Consider the following 25,451-nt stretch of genomic DNA (forward strand, 5'->3'; position numbering starts at 1 on the left):
TTTTAGACAGACAATTTAAATATTTTTTTTGCTTTAAATGGCATTTTTTTCGAATCAGTTTGGGTAAAAAGTGAATAACTATTACGTGACATTAAAATGGCAGCATTCGACAACAAATGTAGGCCTAGGGGGACAACATATCCAAACGTAGTATTAGCTACGACCATATCTAAAAGTATTCTTGGATCCTGTAATATTTGATCACTCTGGCCATTACCATTGGAATCTGGCTTTAGTTTTATCAGATGGTGGTTAGTGAAATAAATAGAGAATACACTTTTTTGCAATGTAGTAAAAAAAAATGTTGAAAATTGCAATACGGGATGACATGCAAAGATGTTCCATGATTTTTAACGTGCATGGTAGCGCGTATGCAAAGGGCGTAGCTAGCTAGCTACACCTCTAGCAGTATAGGCAAAAATGAACCAGAATACTTTCTTTAATTTAAAAACAATAACTCATTTCAGTTCATTATCTAATATTCTATGAAATAAAAGCGATTGCTAACAATGCTAAGTAGCTCTGTGTGTGAGAACAAAAGAACTTTCTGACTCAGCTCATGGATAGAAATGACGTCATCCTTTATAAACGCACATGCTATATATCCCAGAATCCATCATTTTCAAAATGTCGGGATGTTTGAGTTAGAATAAAGATAAACTGTTGTAAATAATCCAGTTTCATCCCCGTAAGTTAAAATGTTTTTTGAATTGTTGTAACAAAATAAAGTGAATAATAGTTTTAGGCGATTTATGAAGTAAATTTACATGAAATTAAATGTTTGATAGGTGTGTTTTTAATAACTAATTTGGTGGAACGATAGATCACACTCCGTGATTTTCATTGTTTACCCACTTGCCACACAGTCGTATTATTTGTGCTCAGTTCAGTAAAATATAGGATAGTCAGAACGCAATTTAATTCCATGTTATGTAACCAGTAAATATTGTTTTAAATATATATTTAATTTGTTTTTAGATCGTGGAATGATATTTGTAAATAGTTGTAAAGTTAGTTTGTAAAAAAATCATGACTGAGGTAGCTTGGGACGATTCTCGTATTGGACAGCAAGGAGGCCCTGGTGGTGTACAGAAAGGCCCCCGATCACAGCATCCAGCCCTCCAACAGGGGTCTAGAGACGATGCCACTATCGCTTATTTTCATCAACGGCAGCCTGGTGAAGCAGTTGACCCTGGACAGTATGAAAAACAACGATGGGCTAATGCTGATAGAGATGATAGCATCATTGAACAGGCAAGTACAGTTTAATTTATGTGTTAGTTAGGCCCATCTTCTCCACTTGCGTACGGAAAGTACTAGACTAGCTCACTCAGTAGTAGCCCTAATTATTAACATTATAAAGGTACGGTGGATTTTATTTTAGATTTGGTATTTACGCTTGTTTCAAAAGTAAATAAATCATCTTGTTTATGAAAAATCCAAAGAAATTACTCACATTCTTTAGCTTTTGCCATCTTGGGCCTTGGCTGATGGCTTGATCACTATTATCTACAATCCTACAAAATGCACTTGTTTACGGTTGTTTCAAAAGTGTCTGTTCAGTTTGATATAAAAACATAATTCAATCATTAAATATAATTGAAGTCATATGTTGGGCCAAATGGCATAATCCGAATTTTTAACAGCAGTATACTGTATTTAGGCCTAGTACATCCAATTATTAAGGCTAACAACAATCATCGTTCAGATTATGAAATTATATTTTATAGCCTACTGTATTTAATTACTAAAATGATTGAAATGTAATATATTGTTTGAAGGTTTGCATGGCGAAATCAAATGTTGATATAAAGTTTGCGATACACCACGTATGTATATTAGAACTTCTGAAAAGAACTGTTGAGTTTCGATCAATATGCTTAGATCGTCCTCAGGAGTGTGGACGATCAAAGCATATTGATCGAAACGTCGAGAAACTCAACAGTTCTTTTCAGAACTAATCAGGGAATAATTTCGCCAGTGTAGCATATAGCAAAAAGCTATACAAAACAACCTTTTTGCTACACATTTCTACAATTGTGTAGCAAAAAATACAATACAAAACTATGTTTCTTGACTAAAAAATCAGTTTGATTATCAATTTTGCTAAACAAAATTTTCAAATGAAATTTTTCCTTGCTAATAGATGTGGTGTACCGCAAACTTTATATCAACGATTGAAATGCAATTGGAATAATTTAATAAAAACTACAACCAGTCAAAAATTACACGTACAGTGTTTCCACAACTATTTGTTTAATATGTTTTCTATGTAATTCAAAACTTTCAATACAGGGAAATCAAATTGAACTTTAAGTCTAAACAGTTTTGTATTGAATGTTTTGCATACAATTTTGTAAATATGTGGAAGTAGTTTTGTATAGGTTTTTGGAATTCTTTGCTTGTTGTAATTTGGTTAGTTTCTAATACATGTTTTCTTTGTATATTTTACAGACCAGGGCGGCTGAAATTGCTCGGATGACAAACCAGTTCAACGCATTGCACTTGGAAGGTGATCGGAGATTAAGAATCAATGAAGAGGTAAGGACTGTTAGTAAGTCAATGGTCAGGTCTTTCAATCAGTAAATTGGAAAAAAAAACTAACATTCGAATAGTTGTATTCGTACATAAACAATAATGATACAAAAAGAAATTATGATGGGTTGGGATGCTCTGTGTAAATGTAATGGACTGCCTGATGGGCAGTTAGGGGTGTTTCACACAACAATAATTTTTCATCCACTTGGTGGGAAAAGAGCTAATTGGTTTGTCCAGGTAAGTGACACTCATTGACACTACCAATACCATTTCTGGTTAGTGCAAAAGGTTCAGAGACACTTGAGAACTAATTGTTTATAGCTCATGTTCAAATTAATTTCATAATACATTGAATTTGAAATACCTGTGATTGTAGATTCTTAAAATTCTGTTGGTTTTCCATTCAGTTTGGTGCAAAGAAGTTCTGGGATCAAGGAGATGAGCAGAAAGCTGATGGCAGCCTGTTCTTAGGTGGCAACCAGTGGCCAGCTAGTAGTTGGGGAGGTGTTTCAATGCCTCAACAAAGTGGCACTGGTATGTATAGTAAATATATATAATTATTTATATAATAATGATAAATATATATGGAGTTAATTTTATTTATACTTTTAGATATAAACATCAATATCCTTCTTTGTCGGTAGACACAGCACTTTCTACTATTTTGTGCCATTTATCCCTGGGTGTGTCTCAGGTTGTCCTGTGTAATTTAATACAGTTTTCAAATCATCCTGTACCATTTTTTTTCCATATTTTCTTCGTTCTTCCAACGGGTCTAGATGCTTTCTTGTTATAGAAAATTATCAATATATTCTGTCTAATCTAATTGGAACCAAAGCGCAGAATTGGTTTTCAGTGGATTTTGAGGAAAATTCACTAGTTTCAATTATTACTTGTCTTCTATATATAATTTTTCTTATAAATGTTTATTATCATCATCATAAAATTGATTTCCTAAAATCTTTCTCTTATTGCTTGCAATGTTGATATTTAAAGCTCTGTCTATACTAGTTTTACAAAAAAAGTTTGGTGTGCCTACATATGGTACTGATATGCTTAAATATGGAACTGATATGCTTAAATATAGTAGTGATATGCTTAAATATGGTAGTGATATGCTTAAATATGGTAGTGATATCATATGACATCAGCATGTCCATATATGGGCATATAGATAGTGGCAGAGCTTTACATAGTTTACTCTTGAATCTTCAGATCATTCTGTATCGCAACCGATTATGGTACAAAGAAGAGGATTGTCTCCAGGGTCTTATCAGGGCCAAGAGAATGCTGTGTTGTCGCCTCGATCTGAAACGAGTGGCCTCGGAGTTAGTATGGCTGAGTACGTACTTGGCAGTTCACCAGCCACCATGGGCAAGGATATGGATGCCAATAAACTTGGCAGAATGAAAGCGGGAGGAGCGAGATTCGTAAGTACAAATCAACTCTCCAAAAGTACACTTGGGATTTCCCAAATTGTCCTAGGCTCTCCCAAACTCTCTGTGGGCTCTCTAATCTGTCGGATTTTCCAGGCAATGACTGTTTAAAAACATGGCTTATTTTTAATGGTGATTACATTCTGTTGATTATAAATTGGACCTTCCTACCCTACCAAATTATTGCAAGTGATAATAATGATAACTGATTTTTTATGTAAAGCTCTGTCTACACTATCGAACTTTATGTGACAAAAGAATGTGATGTGGCCATATATGGACATGATAACTACCATACTTGGGCATATCACTACCATATTTGGGCATATCACTACCATATACGGGCACATCACACTTTTTTTAGTTTGATAGTGTAGACAGAGCTTTAGGGCAGTTAACTTAATACTTTGAAATAACTTTTTGTAATCTACTTAAATAAGCACTAACATTCTACAGCTTTTATCAACCTTATTAATAAAAATATGCAAGTACTGCATTAAGTAAAGCTTGAAACTTATTGAGTGTGGATGTACATATAAAATAGGCTAATTCACTTGTTTGATTTTCTTTATTATATATGAAGAGTTTCAACCTTGTATCCTTTTAACCTAATAATATATAGTCAATGTCTTTAAATAACAGTAACTATATATAACTGTACTGTAGCTTGTATAGGTGCTTAAGTTTTATTCGTTGACCTTTCACATGTCATTGGATTAATTGTGCCAAACAAAAGAACCAATGACATTCATTGTTCAGAATATGTAAATTCGGATTGTACTATTCAATTGTTTTTATTGTTGGCTTTTTGCATCTAGCTTTCAAAACTGACTTTTTAATTCTCTAGAAATGTTTTGTCTTAAATTAATTTTATTAGAAGACAAAATGGAATAGGTATCCATGAAAGAGTTCTACGCTACTTGTTTTGAAATTAAATAGATTGAGTAATAAATCTTAGAAATATTTGCACAATATACAGGCTGTGCTAATTGATTAAAAAAGTGCATGTCTGTACTGTGTAATTAATAAAATGTTGATCTTGCAATTTGAAATGTCAAGGTAGTATAGGGTATATTTTTTAATTCATAAGTTGGGTTCATATCGAACTTAGGGCGAGATAAGTACTGATGTAGTTAAATTTTACGAGAGCGGTAATTCGATTAAATTCATTAAATTGCGTTCGACGGCTCATGTTAGGGCGAGATAACTTAAGCATCACGTGCTCGCGACCCCGCCGACACGAACAGGAAGTACAGTTGAACAGGTTAGGGCACTTTATTGTGGGCTATTCCTTGTGTGTATACGCACCCATTCTACCACCTTCTTTTTCGAGTACTGCTTAACGATCCGTCGACACAATGCTTCCTCAGTTATTATTATTATCGGGGTTTTTACCTATATTTTTACAAATGATTAATGACGACACTGAACTAGATGAAGGTACTGCTTTGCTGCTGTTTGCGTTAGTTGAGTTCGTTTCTAGCTGCATGGAATCCCAACGAATGATGCGACAACAACGACGGCTCAGATACCTACGATATGCCAAGGAACAGCGCGAACTTGGGGAGATCATGTTTCTTTTACATACAAGCCTAGATGTAACATTTTTTGTCTTCGCTTTTACTTTTTCGGACATGATGAATGCGGTACTGATGTATTAAAATAAGTTTTAAAATAGTAATATGACAGATCGTCGCTCTCGGTTAACATGTGGTTCAGAAATAAAGCTAATTTGTTGATGTTTATATGTCAAAAAAGTTGAAATTTGCTTTAATCTGATTGGTGTATTGGTGACCTCCAATTCTGAATGCCTCATGCTGTGTTAATTACCTTAATCGTTTTCTAGCTTTACCAGTGGATTTACTATTCCGTCGAGGCGATGGCCTTGACTGACCGTAGTCGAGGAAATTCCTTCATCTCGCCCTAATAATTCGTTCACGTCGAAGTTATGGCGACATCATCATGTTAATCTAATAAATTTATCTCGCCCTAAGTTCGATATGAACGGGCCTATAGAGGCTAAACCTTCCAGCTGGACAAAATAATTGTTGTTATTCTTCAGGGGCCCTCTCAAATTCAACATTTCAGGGGTTCTCTTAAATGTGCCTCTTGTACATGTATCAAAGGTACCTACAACTATATTTTATTTATTCATTACTAATACATTTATTCCTTGTTTGAATTTAAAATATATATTTTTTTAAATTAAAATGATTTTGTTATTCAGTTTGCATTGCCATTTGAGGGTCTGTTGAAATTCATATTTTTTTCCGAAGAAATAAATTTAGAATAAAATTAATATTAATTAATTTTTTGTAGACCGCATTATTAACCTGAAATCTGTTTTATTTAATTTCACAGCCAGTTGCCAATCAGACCCAGGAACCAACCCAAAATGAGACCAATGACCAAGCTAATGCAAAGGGTAGTAAAACTCCTTCTCCCTTTGATGAAAGCAAAGAACTGAACCAGGTTGACAACCAGAATGAAGTCCCTCAAACTACCACTCAACCGCAACAAGAGTGAGTTATATGTTGTTATATATTTTAAAAGTGTATGTAGAAAAGTGTGAGTGAAACAGATCAATCCCTTGAATTTGCTGGTACCTACCCATTTAAACCACTATTGCTTCAAATCTGTGTTGAAAAGGTCTTCTTTTTTTTCAAAATTCTGTCTTTTCGAATGAAAACATCATGCACAGATCTGAAAGTTCATGGTGGACTCAAATGGAAGGTAAAACAGAGGGGCAATATGGGTGTCGGGGGTGAGTGCTCTTCTGATTTGCTAGGGTTTGGTTATGTAAATTTTGGCAGGAGTGTTCAGTTACGTTGAAGGAACAAATGAACTAAGTCCTAAGGTAAATTCAAGAGGAAGCCACCAGATTTGTTTTAGTGTAAGATATTATATTAAGCTCTGTCTACACTTCAAAATTGTGTGATGTGCCCAAATATGGTAGTGATATGATGTCATCGTGTCCATATATGGGCACATCACATTTTTGTTACATCAAGTCAAGTAGTGTAGACAGAGCTTTAGAAAATGCTTTGTATAATAACCTGTTTTATCGTTTGCCCTATAGAACCATTCTACCTGGCGTGAATCAAGTTCCAGTGGAGGAGGTAGGCAAGGTACAAGTACAACAGCCGATGGACCTACACCGACATGTCTTACAACACCAGAAGACCACACAAGAGAACTACATGGAACAGGCCCAGCAAAACCCCCTGCAGATTGATACCCAGCAGCATGTTTCTGTTGACCCCTTGCAGTTTGATTATGGTGGTCAAATGGTGCCCAGCATGGACAGTCCCAGCTACTTGGAGTATAACCACACCCAGCAGGTAATAACTGGAGTATAACTACACCAGTAGCAGGGTTTTTGTTTGTTTTTTTCTAGAATTTATGATTGCATATACAGCATATAATCCCATGGGGCCTGTGTATTAAATTTGGGGAAGTTAGGTAGGATTATACTGTCCCTTATATTTTGGTTGGTGGGTGTTCGTTGGTTAGATTTTCCCATTGGCAGCTGCCGCTGCAAATGCAAAAAAACAGTATTGGGGAAAAAATTTTAATTAATTTCTAACCCTGTGATAGTGTCATGGGTTTTATATGATAATTAAAAGATAAGTTAGTGGCTTCATTAAATCATTGCATTAAAAATGGTCTCTCCTATTATTTCTTATATTGAGTCTTAATTTATTAATTAATTTTGTTTACCGCAGATGATGCAGCAACGTCAAGCTACCCCGCAAGCTATAGCTATACAACAACTGACGTCCCAACAGCAGCAACAGTATGCATTGGCCGCAGCTCAGCAACAACAACAAATGGGTAAGACTAACTCTATTCTTTGATCGGATGTAGACTATCCCTGAGTGTACTTAAATCTTCCAATTATCAATCTTTTTGCTTCAGTCAAAATCGTGGACATTTTTATTTGAAAAAAAAACTTTATTTAATCAGATGTTTTATCTTATGGAATAAACTTTAAATTAAAAAGATTTAAGAAAAGCAAATACGTTAACTTAAGCAAAATCATTGACTTAAAATAACATTGTCAAACTGTCCTTTTTCTACAATATATATTATTTTAATTTGGTCTCATTTTATGCATGTTCCATTCTACAGTCTATTCTATGTGAAAGCCGCAAATGAAAACTGGGTTGTTGGAAAATAAAAAACAGGTGGTTCGCTGCGGTGAATGCAATATTTTATGATACGTGTGTCAATACAGTCTTGAATGCATATCTAGAGGAGATATTTTTAGTTTCAGTACTGTCAGTATGTTATGGCATGACCATAAATAAGCACCCATTCCCACTGAATTAGAAACCATCACAAACAAAAGGTTTTTGTCTGATACATCTCACCCTTGGATCTGCATTCAAGACAATCTTGCTGGGCTATTTATGTGTACTTATCATCCAATTCTCTGTATTGTATCTTGCCAGTTGTTCCGTTTCATAGGCACATTCTATAATACAGTGTCACATGTAATGTTTACAGTTAAGCTTATGGCCTATAATACAGACATCATAATATGTTATACAGATGTGACCCTGTATTGCAGAAGTTGCCCACGGTACTTTTAAAGATACAGTACAGAAAATTGTCTATATTTATTTATTGATTGTATAAGAATGTTAAATTCACAGATGGTTGTCATTCTATATAATCTGGAGAAGCTGTTTAATTTGAAGCATTTTTTTAATTATTTTATCTGTTTGCCATTTAGCTTGTTTTATTATTAAATACATCTCTATTGCTTGTTGTTATTTTCATAGGCCTAGCTCCCACTGCATTTGCTCCTACCAACCCGTATATAATTACCGGTGCGGCACCCACTGCCCAAGATCCTTATGCATTAGGCCTCACAGCAACGATTGCAGGTAGATTCAATTTTTGATTTTGTTTTTCGATTATCCCAGTAAAGATTGCAATTAAAACTAAATAACACAATTTAAACAGGCAAATGCATGAGTTGTATCACAAAATTGGGATATTTTAATTTGGTATTTTAAAGAACAATAATTTTTCACATGTTGTTCAATTTTTGTTCATTTAATATCACCTAATTTGATTAATTTACTTGTTTATTTGCAACTTTACTGAGATATTCACTTCACATGTTCCCGTCATAAACTTTTACATGATTTCTTTAGATTTTGTTACTATGTTTAAAATGATATATTTTGGAATGATATCCTATGATCTCTAAAATATAGCATGTGCATGCCATGGTATCATACTCACTTAGAAAGCCATTCTCATGTAAATGATATACTGTACAACAGATCTGCACTTTATATGTAGGTCACATTTATACATAATATGATGTTTTGCTAATCTAATAAGGAAGATTTTATTGAAAAAAATCAATTAGTTTCTACCAATACTTAAAATTGTAAAAACTTTATATTAATTCCTAGGTATGTGCAGGTAGTATTCTGTTCTTTAAAAAGTTATTTAGAAACATTATTTATATATAACCAATGCAATAATAGCAAAAACATCACAAATTTATAAAAATGTGTAAAACGTTTCGTTAAAAAAAATGCAAACTATGTTAAAATTGCATTGACAAAGGATAAATATACACACTGAAATCATTAGTATCTGCAATAAATTGTTAATTTTGGAGTGAAGAGATTTCACGATATTCTGCTCCTGTACAACATAATGGTGTAACAACTAATGGCAAGATATGATTATTTTGATATCATCTTTTGTGATTAGGTCAACCGACCGTGGTACAACCTCAGTATGCATATGGTGTTCCTCCCTGGAGCGTCTATCCTGGCGTCATCATACCACAGCAACAGCAGCAAGGCATGCAACAACAGCAGCAACAAATGGTGAGGAACCAACAGAACGGACGTCCTCTTACACCACAGGGACAGCAGCAACAACAGCAGCCTGGACAGCAACCCCAACAGCCTGGCCAGCAAGAACAAAACGCTCAACCTGGTACGGCCCAAGCGCAGGCACAAGCTCAGGCTCAAGCCGTTCAGGCCCAGGCTTTGCAAGCACAGGCTTTAGCTACTCCCGGTGAGCTTTTGTTTGTTTGTTTGTCTACGTTAATGCGTACATTTATCATTTAGGCTCTACTACTAGGTCCCTTTTGATTAACAAAAAGTGAAAAATGTATCGCCAACACAATGCATATCAGTATGTGCCAAATATTAACAAATAGTCAGTCAGTTATTTTCTTAAATAGCACCCTCTACAATTTGTGTATTTTTCTAAAATATATAGCACCCCTTATAATTTGTTGTATTTTTATAAAATTACTTCACATCTTCTATGGTTTTGCCATGCTTTTATACAGTCTTTCGATATTTCATTTCATTCGTCTGTAGTGTGCAAATAAATATTGAAATTTATCAGAAATCATTTATCTATATTGATGTTAATTTACTGATATTGAATCCAATAGTAGCATTTCATTGTTTCATTCTGATGTTCTAACATGTTTTTTATTGACATTTCTCAGCTGGTTACCAAGTGATAGCACCGGTGTACTATGATCAGACTGGACAACTCATCATGGGCAACCCTCGACCAGGTAAAGAACAGTTTCTATCGTTTTTACTTAGCTCATGGTCAAATTAGTAGTGGACTGTTATAACTAGACACACTTTCTTTTAAGACCTAAACCAATAAGAACATAAATACATTTTGTGTAAATCAAAGAAATGCAATGAATTTAAGCAGGTGAAGTGTAAAATGATTATTAAATGTCCCCAAAAATTGAGGATTAGGCACTCTACAGACCCATGGCAACCACGGTCCAGCTTTTACCATGATTAGTGCACTGGGGAATTCCCATTTTTTCAATTCATGCATATGTTGATTGTATGCACAATTGGCCAAAAGCTTTACGTCCCATCCAAGGGTCAAGGAATATTATGAAAAGCATCTTGCCTAACAATATTATAAGGAATGTGGCACAGAGATAGGTCTTGAGCCCATGTCTTTTACATGGATATCCTTTATGGCTTACATTGTTTACATGTTTTTTTCCCACAGTACAAACAGCCAATGGCATGGCAAATGCAAATGGACCATTTCGTCTACTTGGTGCCCAACAACAACAGCAGCAACAGCAACCACCAATGTCACTGTATACAAATAGCCCAATGCCAGCTGGTACGCCTACGCAGACCACCAATCCAGTAGGATCGTTCAACCAAAACAGCTCTATGTTTAGCAACGGAGGTATCGGATCGCTAGGCTCTACCGTAGGGTCGATTGGCATTGCTGGTTCCACATCTCTGAGTGATCGTCGAGATTCGCTAGGTAGCGACAAACGCCAAGGTTTCTCTGGATTTTACGGCAGCTCCCCAACTACATTAGGACCTTTCGGTATCTCACCAACGAACACTGGTAGTCTGACACCACCACCGTCCCAAACATCTTTGTGTGGTATAAGTCTAGGTATGTTTCATATTAGTCAACGATGATTAAATGCCATATATTTTGGCATTTTCTTATTGCTACACGATTCTATATTGCTAGAAAAAGTAGTATTTAGAGAGTTACATTTACATTATATTCAGGTATGATAATGTTTAATTAGTCGTATTGAATTACATTTACTAATTATTTAATTAATTTTCAGCCCCAGGAGCTGAGGCCAAGTATCATCGAAACAGTTCTTCATCAACGAGTGGCTGGTCGAACACCCTCTTTCCACCACGCAGTCTTCGCAGTTCCACCTTTATGGAAAAGAGTGCTCCCGGCCGTAGCAGACTTCTAGAAGATTTCAGGAACAACCGTTTTCCTAACTTACAACTTCGTGATCTGACCGGCCACATTGTTGAGTTCTCGCAAGATCAGCATGGTTCGCGCTTCATTCAGCAGAAGCTTGAACGCGCTTCCATACCGGAGCGTCAGATGGTGTTTGGAGAGATCCTTGGTGCCGCTTACAACCTCATGACTGATGTGTTCGGTAATTATGTTATCCAAAAGTTCTTTGAGTTCGGCAGCACAGAACAGAAGCAGGCATTGGCACAGCGTATAAGAGGGCACGTTCTTCCCCTTGCTCTCCAGATGTATGGGTGCCGTGTTATACAAAAAGCTCTGGAATCCATCCCGCCAGAATTACAGGTACAGTCATAACTTTTTTGATTCATAAATAAAGCAGTCTAGATTACTGTATCCAATGTCTAGTATATTTTGTTCAGTTTTCTTCATAAATGCTAAAGTCAGTAGTCATTGAAGCCTTCACTTAAGCTCTGTCTACACTGTCAAACTTTATTAAAATATGATGTGCCCATATATGGACATGATGGTCATATCATTACCATATTTGGGGATGACACCACCATATTTGAGGACATCACACTTTTTTTGTCCAACTAGTTTGATAGTGTAGACAGAACTTAATATACAAATGTATATCTAATACAGATCGTTTTCATTCCTTATGCATTTGTAATCTTTCAGTAACTGAAAAATTATTAAAAGTGCTTTATTAAGCAACTTTGTACAAGTACACAACATTATATATATAATGTCAACTGACCCCTTGAACCTAATTGCAATTATTTCCTTCAGGTTGAGATTGTCCGTGAACTTGACGGCCACGTTTTGAAGTGCGTGAAAGACCAAAATGGCAATCACGTTGTTCAAAAGTGCATTGAGTGTGTTGAGCCGGTTGCGCTCCAGTTCATCATTGATGCGTTCCGTAGCCAAGTGTTCTCCTTATCTACTCATCCTTATGGATGTCGGGTCATCCAGCGCATCCTTGAACACTGTACCGTGGATCAAACTCTACCCATCCTGGAGGAACTACATCAGAACACTGAACGTCTGGTTCAGGACCAGTATGGAAATTATGTCATTCAGGTAAACAATTATAATATCAATCAATCAATCAAAGTAACATTTATTTTCTTCAAATTATAACAGTATACAAAATGGTGTAAAGAAAGGTATTATATTGAAGAAGGCATGTTCAAAAAAAGCAAAAAGCTTGTGACAGACATACCTAAACAAAGATATCGGATTAAACATTCATTCAATTTTTATCCAACTGTTACAGCATAAAAAATATACAATTTAATGTATTACTGTGTTTAAAAAAAATTAATCATATTTGAATTTAAATTTTTGTTTTGTTTACAGCATGTTTTGGAGCATGGAAGACCGGAGGACAAAAGTAAAATTGTGACTGAATTACGAGGCAAAGTCCTTGTGCTCAGTCAGCATAAATTTGCAAGGTAGGCCTCAAATTATCCTTAGCTCTGAGATAGGGGAACACAGTGCAAAATGTCTTGGGATACCTACCTACCTTAGCTGTTTCAAATATTCCAGGAAACATAGCCAATGACCTACTGCTGTATTATATAATAATAATATTTGTTTCGTGCTGATAAAATAAAGAGTTTCAAATTGAAATGTTTTGATTTTGCACTTTCTGGTGTATCCCCTAGTTAATTTAATTGTACATGTATGAATAGAGTAGGCAATCGTCTGCCAGTGGGCTGATCTGGTAGATGATGACTGCCATGGGTCTGTCGTGTGCCTATTCCCAATTCCTCAGTTTCCAGTTCAGCTTAAGGACTAGAATATTAGTTAATAGTCGTTGCTACCATTTCTAAAATTGTATTATATTTTTTTTACAGTAATGTTGTGGAGAAGTGTGTAACGCATGCGTCCAGGCCTGAGAGAGCTTTGCTCATTGATGAAGTGTGCACATTCAACGATGGGTGAGTAATTCATTACTTTTATTTTTTAATTGGATTTTTAAATGAGCCACAATGGATTTGAAGTTAAACTTCATGTCTAAGTAACAAAAATAATGCTAATACCTAATCAACACTTGAAGGTTGTTACAGTGACAACTTTCCCAACACTGGACCTTCTGAAAACCGGAAACTCTCCCAAAACCAGGCTTTTCTTGGCGTTCAAAATGTCCCAACCTGTGTGTTGTTTCCTCTTAGCCTAAAGCGTGGTTCCCACTGGCGACGCAACACATGGATGTAACGCAACGCAAGTGAATTGACCAATCACAAGCGAGGGCTTATTCGCTTGTGATTGCTAACTGTCTATAACTTTGCTTGTCATTGGTTAAAACGCTTGCGTTGCGTTTACGTACTTGCGTTACGTTCTAGTGGGAACCAAGCTTAAGTGTGAATGGTGTCTATTGACTCACACAACAGTGTATGAATATATGATGTGTGAACAGTAAAAGCAATAAATATAGAAAATACAAGTTCTAATGTGTTGCCTGTTACTTCATACAGGCCCCACAGTGCTCTTTATACAATGATGAAAGATCAGTACGCTAACTATGTAGTACAGAAAATGATTGACGTTGCCGAGCCGAACCAACGAAAGCTACTCATGCATAAGATTCGCCCGCACGTCAGCACCCTTAGAAAATACACGTACGGGAAACACATCCTGGCCAAGCTCGAGAAGTTCTTCATGAAGAGTAACGACCTGGGGCCGATAGGCGCGCCTCCTAACGGGACGTTGTAAACGGTTTGTTTGTGTGGCTTATAATAAGCCGAGAGAAATTGCTTTTGACATAACATTTTAGTTTGTCAATTTCAATGTGTTTTTATCTTTATGTCGTATTATTATTAGAACAAAAAAAAAGGAATGCATGATATGAAAATGGTGTTAGGTCTTGGTAGGACACGCAAGAAGGTAAACTTATATATTGTCATTTTTTGAATATTTAGTCGTCGAGTAATAGATTGCTTGTTTAATGCTAAGCTTAATGCGGAATTCTATGTTTTAGACCAGAGACTGGGGTTTTTTACTTGCAACTATTTGTAGTTTGTACAATTGTAGAAAAAGTATTGTAGATTATATATAACCAATTGTTTGCATGCGTTTGAAAGTTAACTAACTATCTATACATATATAATGTACATATCAGGGGAAATACAATAATGTAATTTTAGCTTATCAGGCTGACTTGCAACATAATGTTATCAGCAATAGTCAGTACAGAATAACAATTTTGTATACAATTTATATTGAATGAACTATATTTTCCCCTGATATTTACCAATTATATGTACAGAATGTCTATATAAACTGCATGTTATTATTATTAAGAAAGCATGGATTTTAACAAAATTAGGTAGAACAAGCCGTTATAGAGTTGTGACATTCAGCTTCAGTCACATGGTACATGACAGCCATTTTGTGTCATTTTTGTCACTATTATAAATGCAAAGTATTTCCCCAGGGGTTTTTAACCTATATGTTGTTATATGAATCGCATATATGATAATTATTAGTAAATTATTAATCTAAAGCTTAATTGAGTACTTGCACAGCAAAGAATGTTTTTTTAAAGTTAATTTAATTAATTTATAGCTGTGTAAAATCTACTGCAAAATGTACTCAATTTGTTAAACGCTTGACACAAAATGGCTTTCTAATTGTTGAATGTCATAATTCTAAATACAGCTCTGGCAAGATTTGACATCAAATTATAAGCAAATGTGTGTAGAATATTTTTTTTCAATTTCAAGGGTTTTTTTAAATAATTATTTTGAGGAAATATTAATGTTTTGTATTTTATAATTAACAATTATGTAAACTTTGTAAAATTAATTAATTGTGAAGAAATCCTAAATTTAAAACAGTAGATATTTTATTAATTAAGCCTCAGGCCATTCAATATTCATTTTTTTTTTTAAAAATGTCCTCATTTCAAATAAAATATAAGCCAATTTTAGAGTGGAAACTGTATTGTAGGGTTCTTAATATCCTGATTTTAAAAGTCTTCCACCTCAATAGTGCTATCTATCTTAATTATAAAATGGTATGAGGTTAAGAATCCTTGTTAGAATTGTAAAAATTAATATGTTGGTGATACACATTGTATGAATTATTTTGATGGTGCTGTATTTTGAAAAGTTGACCCTTCTATTCATTGATTTTGGTGGTGTGCTAAAGAAAACAGAAATAACGAAAATGATTATTATATTGGAAAGATTTACACCCTCAATATTCATGGTCAGTTAAACTTAAACCGCCTTGAAAGAAAAACATTAATTGTTGCCTTTAATTTACGAATCTTGTAAAGTTAATTATAAAAGTATAGAAGAGGAAATATGCTTTGGAAGAAACATCATGTATTATAATAATGATGATGATAATAATAACCATTGGTTTTTTTTATATTAATAATAAGGATATTTTCAACGAGTTTTTTCACTGTAATGTAGAACACCCCAAATAAAAGAAATTATTTAAAAAGAAAACTATTTTATAAATGGCATACAAAGTCTGTATAAATGAATATACTGTAGGTTATATAAGCCTTGTACACAAACCCCGTATCTGTATAAAGAAAATTACATTCTGTACAAATTTACAACTGATGTATAGAGAGATGCTCATATTTTTTTTTAAATGGGTAGTATTTTGATTTGACCAACTTTTTATTATATTTTTAGCATTTTTTTAATAATAAACATTTTCTATTATATATATAAAAAATACCGATGTTTTTAAATAGTTAGTTTTGGGTGATTTGTATGTATAAATATATTCACGGTTAACAGTAGGGTTTTGTTTCGATTCTAACTTGTAAACAACTTTGTAATAAATATATCATCCCAACACTAATATTATATTAATTAAATCGGGATGTTTAATGTTGAAAATAATATACAAAAATTTGATGCAAATAATGGTCCAATTTCTGTCTGGAATGTTGTAAAAAGACACCCTTTTTATCCTGTTTGAATAGCGACCATGTTTTTTGATAATATCAATTTTATTTAAATGTGCTGTGTGTAGGTTTTGAATGGCTTAAGTAAGCATCTTGTAATTTCCACTCCGCCTTGCTTATAGCTTCTATGTACAGATGTACAAATGTAAATTGTTTTCATGTACACTTGCCAACAGGTCCAACTCAAATTATTGTATAGAAAATTTAAAAAACGGACTTGGCTCTAACCTTAGAAGTACATATTCTGTCAAAGAGAATTCTATATTAAAATGTACATTTGGAAGAAAAAAAAATGATAGTACCATTGAATAGGCTTTGTAAATTTAATTGTGATAACTCCTTCGTGTGTCTTTTCCCTATCAAATGTTTTTTAGTTGTAGTAAAAGTTTCATAATAATATTTTACTGTAAATTTGATCTGTATAAGAGAGAGTAAATAATCCTCATAGTAATGAAATTTGTCTATTGTTTGTATGAATTTTTTCTGAATTGAAATTTTTAATTTTTAAAGTTACTACAAGTAGTTGACCTTATTTGATGAACTTTTGTCTCGACACATATCATCCATCCATTTGTATTGTGACAACATTTCTAATCTATTTCTAATCCATTGCACCCGTTTACTCATTTGTTGTCTAAATATTTTCTGGATTAGATAGATTGAATTTTGTAAACTATTTTGGCATATTGTAAGTAATTTTTTTATGATTAGTAAAATTGCTAAACAAAGTAATATTCTGTGGTATGTATTGTTTGCAAGTTGAATGTTATTTAGATTATTTTATAAAATGCAAATTTTCTGTAGATTTTCTAGATAAAAAGTTAGCAGGCCTTCAATTGTATTACGCTGCTTAGAAGAAAAAAAAAATAGAAACATGCTTTGAGTTTGGGGAAAAAATTGTACTTTTTGAGAAAATATGATTTTAATATCTGATCTTTAAAACTCTCCGTTAAGTCCTAGATTTGATGCAGCAGGTTTTTTTTGGTGGCCTAATAACTGAATATATTTTTTAATAGCTAGTATTGTTAGGTTGTGGCAATTTTATGTTCAATGGCATTCTATGTAATGTTCTGTTTTTTTGTACATGCTGTACAAAGAATCTTAAAATTGTATTGATGTACAACAAATAATAAATGGTTTCTTTTAGTACCATAAGCAAAATAAATGTGTGATTTGATTTTGTTCGAATGATGTATAGATCACATTTTATAGTAATTATAGATGGATATATTATTAAATGATCGATTAATTTAGAAATTTGTAAATAAATAAAATCAGAAATGTTGGTAATGGGCGTTCCATACTAAGCTGTAAGCAGCATGCACACGTCGTACGGACGGAGCAGGGAGCAGCAGCATGCAGAGAGAAGAATTGGCCGAAGAAAGTAGGCCTACGTTAAGCGTTAAGTTAGAAAGCCTGGGCTTTAGAAGTTTAGTAAGTGAAATAAACTGTTTTAACAGAATGTTTAACGTTAACCAAACATACCATTGTTTGATTGTTAATCATAACAATGGTACACTAAAGTTGGAGTGAGGTTTATTTCGTACTTTTCCTCTAGGCCTAGGCTAGGCCTAACTAGGGTGAAGGGTAGCCTAGCTAGGCCTAGTTAGGAGGAGTATTAAATCGGATGGGGCCTACCCGGGCCCGGGCCTAACTAGGCTAGTAGTGCTTTTGTTTTTGTATGATCCATCCATTTTGATTTAAAACAAATTGTATATAATGCGTAATATATGTTCCTCTATAATGGATGGTAGGTAGGCCTAAATAAATGGATTGTTTTAATTTGCAGTTGATTGACTTTGTATGATAAATAAAGGAAAACATGGTGAAAGCAAAAGATTTAAGCATTTATGATAACCCAGTCAGAGATGTAGAATATGTTCTTCAACCAGAAAAAGAATCACCACTTCAAAATGGTATATCAGTTGTCAGAAAAAAGACCTGGGAAGTGACTGATCGTTTTCAAGTGAGTTTACAAAATGCTACAGTTGTTAATATTCAGGAAGATTAGAACGTGTGAAAGTGTAATAGAGGGACTAATACTGTTCCATTGGTGTTCAACTATAACATATAATTGTTATATATATGTAAACTAAATTGTCATAAAATTTTTCCAAGGATGAAGAATAAATTTTCCCTGTTAAGTGTTACCAAAGAAAAATAATATTTTAATTTTTAATCTTTTATTACTTTTATTTTTAGGGAATGGTCCAGTCAACCAAGAATGCCTACAAGACAGTTGAACGTACAGCAAATGGTAATGATAATGTTTTAGATGGATATAATCCTGTTATTGTTTATCTTTACCATTTATTCATTGAATCGTTATTCAAAACACAAACTATTCTGTAATAATTCTTGATTTTAGATGTTGTTGCATTCATTAAGACAGAGGAAGGATTTTACCCCAGAGCAGGTGTTATCTCATTAGCAGGACTGGCTGGAATAGTTTTAGCAAGGAAGGGTAAAGGAAATATTGTTTGTATTTTAGGCCTTCGTTAAAAATAAATACATTCACTATCCTTCTTAAAGGGGAACTACTTGTCACAGACAAACATACAAGAATGCTGCTCTACGTATAAATAAATCTGGTTTTTTTTTGTCATGAGGAAAAAATCCCGACTTAAGATAGGAATTGAAACCAGGAACTTGTGATGAACAGCTGAGTATATTAACCACCAAGTTCCATCTGACTAATACTTCTGCCATCATTATTATAATATGAAAGATTTTCTTTTTGAAAGGGGAGTTTATTCGAGTGGGAGGGAGTTTATTCCAAATGATGTTCTATGGGGGCGGGGAAGGGCGTGTTTATTTGACTAAATTCGTTAATACATATTTATCACTCTTCATCTCACTTTTAGGTGGAATAGTTAAAAAAGTGCTTTATTCTGGAGTATTGGTATCGGCAGCTGCCTCTATATGTTATCCATACCAAGCAGTGAGATTAGCTGAGAAAGAATGGGATTGGATAAAAACACATAGTATAGAATTACTCAAGCCTTCTGACAATAAGGTAAATGATAATGTGTTATTAACACTATTTTATTCAATTTTGAGATTTGAAAGAACAGTGTATGTTGGCCATACGGCCGTAGCAACCACAGTATTCAAGCTCTCCATAAATGCATACATGCAACTAGCCAAAGTGTCTAGGAAAATATCATAATAATAATTTGTGTACAGTATCATAGTCCAATTCCTACACATGTGAATTTATTTTTACCCTAACCATTACAAAAATACTTGCTATCATACAGTTGTAACATGTGATGAATATGTGATTCTGTATCATGGAACTTTATTATATTACTGCTCAAATTGAGATACAGTAATGAGAATCGTGTGACATGCACAACTAAAGCTCTGTCTACACTATCAAACTTATGGGACAAAAAAATCACACTAGTTTGATTGTGTAGACAGAGCGTGTTGTCATGAAACTGCAGTAACAGGTCTTCACATAAATGTGCTATTTTGCCCATAACACAATATTATTGGTTTCATCTATGATTTTGCCAGTTGTTGTACTATGCAGGGAAAGTTTCAGCTACCTAGGTAAAATCATAAAATGAATAAAATTTAAAATGATTTGTTATTTTTTTGTGGGTCTGTCTGTGTGTGTAGTATAAACCTGATTAGTCACTGTATATGCAAGCAAAGTCTTTACAACAACCTATTTTCAAAATGTAATCAAATCTAATAAATTTCTTATTAGGAGGAATCTAAGCCAAAAGAATTAGAAGAAACAAAGCAAGGGTCAAAGTTGACAGATGTCAAGGAAGTTTCAAAATCAGAACAGGCACCAAGAGATAATGATGCCACAAACAAAGACTATGGCCAGTCAAATCCAGCTGATAAAGACTTGTACACAACAAGAAGTTGAAAGGTCAACGGGTACAACTAAAGGTCATTGTACAGGTGAAAGGTCAAAGTACAGAATAACCAATTTTAATTAATATTTTATTGCTCTATCGAGAAAATAACAACTTAGAAAATATAAATTGTATATTATTATTATTATACAATGTTTACCTATAAAACAAATAATTAAAAATAGAACAATTGCAGGATTGTGTTTAGCAAAATTGGAAGTAAATTTTGTTTAAATAACTTTTATTTTTATGTTCAACTTGTTAACATTTATGGTGCTTCAAATCCAGGAAAGCTAATTCGATATTTAAAATGATTTTGTCAACTTTCTATGGATAATATATCTTTAAGCATATTGGTGGTTTATTATTTTATATGTAGCCACATATGGAAGACTTTTACTCGAGTCTTTATTGGAGGCCAATATGTAATTGTTGGATTGTAACTTCTAGTAAAGTTTAAATATAAATACTGATCCTGTATGCAGTGTACCAACTAGTGCATTGGAACTAACTTTTTTTCATAGAAACCGCTTTGCAAATTTTAATGATTAATTCAGAGTTCTCCTGAACTGAAAATGCTGTCACAAACTCGTGGAAATCACTGACATCACCTTCCAAAATAACCTTCTTTTCATTATCTAAGCATTATCCATTTATGAGCATGTGCTGATGTTTGTTACGCTCCAGTGATTCATATAGTCTTATATTGTTTGAAGGTTTGCATGGCGATATCAAATGTTGATATAAAGTTTGCGGTACACACATATATTAGTTCTGAAAAGAACTGCTTAGTTTCTCGACGTTTCGATAAATATGCAATCTCTTGAGAACGATCAAAGCATATTGATCGAAACTTTGTGAAACTCAACAGTTCTTTTCAGAGCTAATGTACCGCACAATTTATATCAATATCGTATAGTCGTCTTATTGCATGCAATCAAAAGTTTGAATTAAAGCCATGATGTACTATTAAGCAATGTTACATGTGATTTCTACTTCTGTAACCTATTTACTAATACTTGCGGCATTTCATAACCAAACAGTTCGAAGTCTATTCTATATATCGTCCATAAACGCTTTAATACACTGGTTTCTAACGATCCGTAATACTTATCAAATTCTTTTGTGCTATTTGTCGGATGGCTGTTTGCTCTCGGTGGGTATGTAACCGTATCACTGACGTTTAACGACCGTAAAATATATTTAGCATCTTCGTTAATTGTTTCTAGTTTACCAAGAAAATTGTACGAGATTTTACACGGTGAACAGATCCTGTACGTTTCCTCCCAGTGATCGTCGAAGCTAGAATATTCGGAAGGATCAGTTAAATACTGAGCGAACTCTTGCCAGGTGATACCCTCCCCTGTCATAAGGTCGTGTACAGACGGATTTTGTCGATATTTCTTCATGATACGCTTAGCGAATCTATGAAAATACGTCTCTTTAGCGTACATCTTTGGATCCTGATATTTGTTCTTGTACGCTGATAAAATCCGAGTAAACGGGTTTCTAGCGAACATGAACTTTTTATACGATTTTAACTTTTCGTTTTGGGCTTCGACGCTGTAACTTACGAGTCGCTTCATGCCATTTCGGAAATGAGCTTCGTGTGAGGAAATGTCATCTATGGGTTTTTCGTTGCCGCCTAGCTTCATAAGAACTCGCTTCCAGTTACTGCAAGCAACCTTAGGCACGAAACAGTATAATAATTTAGTTTTTTCGTGGACGTATATATGTCGTAGTGTATCGTATGTAAGGCCTCCTCGAGTTAGCTGTGAATTTCGTCTGCATATTTCCGCCAAATTCTCCTTTCTTTCCGATTGAATTTCGGACTGCTCAGCCATAAATCGATAAATCTAATAGACAAAGCAAGAACACAAAATAAGATTACAGTACTTAATTATGTATAATCTAGTACAGTACTGTATCAAGGCAATCTAACCGCCGCGGATTATAAGTACATAGTACAGTACTGTTGGCATTTGACGCAGCCACACATAAGATCAAAGGATTGTTACGAATTCCTATCTCAAGGCGAGCTCAGTGTCCGGTTGTTAGATTACCTTGGTATAATTAATAATTAAATTAAGCGCTCAAAAAGTGAGCGGATTTTAATATGCTTTTGTGACGCCATCAATATATCGATAGGAAATATGAAAATCAATTGGCGTAGCCTACTGTACGTTGAATCGATGGTTTTATAATTCTCAAAATACCTAATATATCTAAAGCGTGGTTCATACTGGGCGTAAGTCAATCACGAATAATCCACTGCTTTTGATTGCGGCGTTGCGTCCTAGTGGGAACCAAGCTTTATTCACATTAACTGGCCCTCGCGTGTAACACGAATACAACACGATGGCTTTAGAACTTTTCAAGTTTTGTATATGTTATATTAATTTGTTGACTGAAGAAGACATACCTGTTCCTGGGTCGGTTCTTTCGTAATAACTACCCTTTTAACTTCTTTTGTTTGAGTAGTACCAACGTTTTGAGGTTTGGCAGTTTTGCGTGTAACTCTGCGATCGTCGTCATGTTCCCATGGAAACGTATTGGCTGATCGAATGTCTGGTGTTCTTAAATTAATATCTCCTATAAAATAGAAAGCAAAATCCTTTTATAAACTACTTATATGTTGTAAACCCCAATGTTTCCAAAGCTGTTACTGTACTTTAATCCTACAGTATGATACATAATCTGTTCTAAAGACAAGTTTGCTGTACGCATTTCAGAAAGGAAAAAAGTAATTGCGAAAATCTCGTCTTTTCGGTTGCTAAGCCCTGTCTACATTATCAAACTTTATGTGACAAAAAGTGTGATGTGTCCATATATGGACATGATAATATTTGGGGATATCACTACTATATTTTTGGCATTTTGTTGTCAAAATAGTTTGATAATGATAGTGTCTGGAATTGTATTTAATCATCATCATCATCATCCCAACTTACCGTCGAATATTTCTGTTGTGAATGTCACTACGAATGCACAGTAAAGGAAAAGCACCCCAAGACAGCCAATCATAAAACGAGGGCTGTATACACTCTGCGACGTCTCTATAGTCAACATGACCACAAATTTCCGTACGATGAGAACCGTACTGTACTACAAGAACAATAAGCTGGACATTCATTTATTAGGTTAATAATCAAGTAGAGGCAACTTTGCCGAAAATTACAAAAAAGGGTATAAAAAATTCGTGGTGCAAAATGTTCTGGGCTACCACTTTTTACACAGTTATAGCAGGGAGTTTTTAATTAGAACTCCCTGGTTATAGTGTCAAACGCCAAGATAAGCCGGCACCATGACATAGGCCTGAATGTTTCTTCTCATTTACAAAATAATTAATATGTACTTTTACTTACTACATAAAGATTCCGTCACTCTATCTGTCTCCCCATTTATATATACGATGATGTGCAGTTGTAACCACTAATATGATATAAGCGTAATGGTAATGATTTTGTTAAATTTAAAAATGGTTTAGTGTCGACGATGCCAGAGTGCCTATTGAATGAAATCAACGGAGCGAATCAAACGTCTAAAAAGTATACAATGAAAATAATAGGTATTTACATCACGCCCTTTATTATGATGAATAGGTCAATTGTGTTTGCATTTACACCGCTACGTACATTTTAAGTAGGGTTACCAACATTCCCGATCCGCCGTGCTGCATAAAACCGCACTATAAATTCCACTTCATAAGATGGGACGTGAAGCCGTTGGTTCCCTAAACATAAAATAAACATGTGCATAATAAAGAACTTGTTAAACAAGTACGAATGTGCGATACTCGGGGCAGGGACTGCTCGGGGTACAGCAAAATAAGCTGTAATGACGTCATAAGACCGGATGTAACGTCACATACACAACAATAACCTCGCTACCAAATACGGCTATACGGTACCATCTTCGAGACGTGATATTGCTGCATCCGGTTTGAAATTAAAAAATCCGGCTCTAGCTTTGAGGACATGTCCCTGTAGTATATTCATGCTCAATACTACAACGAATAAGGGAGGAGTAGTACTTTATAAATCGCACTTTTTACTCAATAGTGTCCAGATGGAGGAGGAGACGAAAGTGAGTAAGTCCTAGACTCGGGTACCCCGAGTAAAAATATTGAGTACAGCAATGTGGTTATATCAAATTAAGGAACATTATCATATCCAAATAAAAAAGAAACAAGTCCCACTGCCGTGTTATTGTGTAAATTCAATGCCGTGACCAGGATTCGAACCTGGGTTTTTGCGGCCACAACGCAAAGTACTAACCGCTATACTATCACGGTGAGCTACGTAGGACAGATGTGTAAGGATATTAATATTTTACCTAATTGTACAAAAAAAAAAGGTTATATAAATCATTTACGATCAAGTTGGTCAAATGGGGAAATTTAGTCAATTAGTAAAAAAATCGAAATGCATGTTACGTTAAAATAATCTATATTATATGCCCACCAGTGTTCTCCACCATGTGTCCTACGTAGCTCGCCGTGATCGTATAGTGGTACTGGTTAGTACATTGCGTTGTGGCTGCAATAACCCAGGTTCGAATCCAGGTCACGGCATTGATAAAACAATGTCACGGAAAATGGACTATTTTATTTTTATCCACAATGAATGCAATTATATAATTTGTTACGCATTAGATTGTGTATATTTCTTTAGGAATGTCCGAAATAAATTATTTTACGATCACAAAGACGTCCATAGTTTTTGTTTACCTACATCTGACTCCGTGGCGCAATGGTAGCGCGTCTGACTCCAGATCAGAAGGTTGCGTGTTCAAATCACGTCGGGGTCAGTTTAACTTTTAAATCCACCAGCAATCTCTTACTCCACAATGAAGCAACCCTATTTTACAATTGGCTTCCATTTTTTTAATTAA

At 34.5% G+C, this 25,451-nt stretch overlaps 3 protein-coding genes and 2 non-coding genes across 8 annotated transcripts; 3 read left to right on the forward strand and 2 right to left on the reverse strand.

Moving 5' to 3' along the window:
* Positions 1 to 615: 615 nt before the first annotated feature.
* LOC140056314 (pumilio homolog 1-like) lies at positions 616 to 17,867 on the forward strand. Of its 3 annotated transcripts, none has more exons than XM_072101650.1 (17): positions 616 to 688; positions 979 to 1,254; positions 2,455 to 2,541; positions 2,946 to 3,072; positions 3,754 to 3,968; positions 6,336 to 6,496; positions 7,054 to 7,315; positions 7,700 to 7,808; positions 8,762 to 8,866; positions 9,714 to 10,025; positions 10,471 to 10,542; positions 11,007 to 11,414; positions 11,599 to 12,086; positions 12,537 to 12,827; positions 13,107 to 13,201; positions 13,607 to 13,690; positions 14,228 to 17,867. In XM_072101650.1, the coding sequence occupies exons 2-17, from the start codon at positions 1,030 to 1,032 to the stop codon at positions 14,463 to 14,465; spliced, it is 3,279 nt and encodes a 1,092-aa protein (XP_071957751.1). In that variant the 5' UTR covers positions 616 to 688; positions 979 to 1,029; the 3' UTR covers positions 14,466 to 17,867. The 3 variants fall into 3 exon arrangements, with proteins under 3 accessions (XP_071957751.1, XP_071957759.1, XP_071957767.1); XM_072101658.1 differs by having other exon boundaries at positions 14,237 to 17,867; XM_072101666.1 differs by lacking the exon at positions 8,762 to 8,866.
* Positions 17,868 to 18,015: 148 nt separating this feature from the next.
* Positions 18,016 to 21,531, forward strand: LOC140056348 (MICOS complex subunit MIC27-like). The gene is made up of 6 exons (XM_072101697.1): positions 18,016 to 18,117; positions 18,473 to 18,649; positions 18,886 to 18,940; positions 19,052 to 19,147; positions 19,548 to 19,699; positions 20,402 to 21,531. The coding sequence occupies exons 2-6, from the start codon at positions 18,506 to 18,508 to the stop codon at positions 20,567 to 20,569; spliced, it is 615 nt and encodes a 204-aa protein (XP_071957798.1). The 5' UTR covers positions 18,016 to 18,117; positions 18,473 to 18,505; the 3' UTR covers positions 20,570 to 21,531.
* Positions 21,532 to 21,550: 19 nt separating this feature from the next.
* Positions 21,551 to 24,485, reverse strand: LOC140056332 (carbohydrate sulfotransferase 11-like). Of its 2 annotated transcripts, none has more exons than XM_072101685.1 (4): positions 23,924 to 24,485; positions 23,510 to 23,679; positions 22,981 to 23,150; positions 21,551 to 22,414 (listed from the first exon to the last, which is right to left on the reverse strand). In XM_072101685.1, the coding sequence occupies exons 2-4, from the start codon at positions 23,625 to 23,627 to the stop codon at positions 21,551 to 21,553; spliced, it is 1,152 nt and encodes a 383-aa protein (XP_071957786.1). In that variant the 5' UTR covers positions 23,628 to 23,679; positions 23,924 to 24,485. The 2 variants fall into 2 exon arrangements, with proteins under 2 accessions (XP_071957786.1, XP_071957779.1); XM_072101678.1 differs by having other exon boundaries at positions 23,510 to 23,663; positions 23,924 to 24,484.
* A 295-nt stretch (positions 24,486 to 24,780) lies between these two features.
* Positions 24,781 to 24,852, reverse strand: Trnah-gug (transfer RNA histidin (anticodon GUG)). Its single transcript has one exon. It is a non-coding gene; the product is annotated as a tRNA-His (tRNA).
* A 443-nt stretch (positions 24,853 to 25,295) lies between these two features.
* Positions 25,296 to 25,367, forward strand: Trnaw-cca (transfer RNA tryptophan (anticodon CCA)). The gene has a single exon. It is a non-coding gene; the product is annotated as a tRNA-Trp (tRNA).
* Positions 25,368 to 25,451: the final 84 nt, after the last annotated feature.

The sequence above is a fragment of the Antedon mediterranea genome, chromosome 1, assembly GCF_964355755.1.
Source record: "Antedon mediterranea chromosome 1, ecAntMedi1.1, whole genome shotgun sequence".
Lineage (NCBI taxonomy): Eukaryota > Metazoa > Echinodermata > Crinoidea > Comatulida > Antedonidae > Antedon > Antedon mediterranea.

What these genes read in the sequence shown, in the direction of transcription:
- LOC140056314 (XM_072101650.1), top strand. Translation starts at nt 1,030, where the DNA reads ATGACTGAGGTAGCTTGGGACGATTCTCGTATTGGACAGCAAGGAGGC. An exon ending in CCTCACAGCAACGATTGCAG is followed by an intron (nt 8,867 to 9,713) that starts GTAGATTCAATT and finishes TTTTGTGATTAG; the next exon opens with GTCAACCGACCGTGGTACAA. An exon ending in TTTGTGTGGTATAAGTCTAG is followed by an intron (nt 11,415 to 11,598) that starts GTATGTTTCATA and finishes ATTAATTTTCAG; the next exon opens with CCCCAGGAGCTGAGGCCAAG.
- LOC140056348 (XM_072101697.1), top strand. Translation starts at nt 18,506, where the DNA reads ATGGTGAAAGCAAAAGATTTAAGCATTTATGATAACCCAGTCAGAGAT. An exon ending in AATAGTTTTAGCAAGGAAGG is followed by an intron (nt 19,148 to 19,547) that starts GTAAAGGAAATA and finishes TCTCACTTTTAG; the next exon opens with GTGGAATAGTTAAAAAAGTG. An exon ending in TCAAGCCTTCTGACAATAAG is followed by an intron (nt 19,700 to 20,401) that starts GTAAATGATAAT and finishes ATTTCTTATTAG; the next exon opens with GAGGAATCTAAGCCAAAAGA.
- LOC140056332 (XM_072101685.1), bottom strand. Translation starts at nt 23,627, where the DNA reads ATGTTGACTATAGAGACGTCGCAGAGTGTATACAGCCCTCGTTTTATG. An exon ending in CACAACAGAAATATTCGACG is followed by an intron (nt 23,151 to 23,509) that starts GTAAGTTGGGAT and finishes TCTATTTTATAG; the next exon opens with GAGATATTAATTTAAGAACA. An exon ending in AAGAACCGACCCAGGAACAG is followed by an intron (nt 22,415 to 22,980) that starts GTATGTCTTCTT and finishes TTTGTCTATTAG; the next exon opens with ATTTATCGATTTATGGCTGA.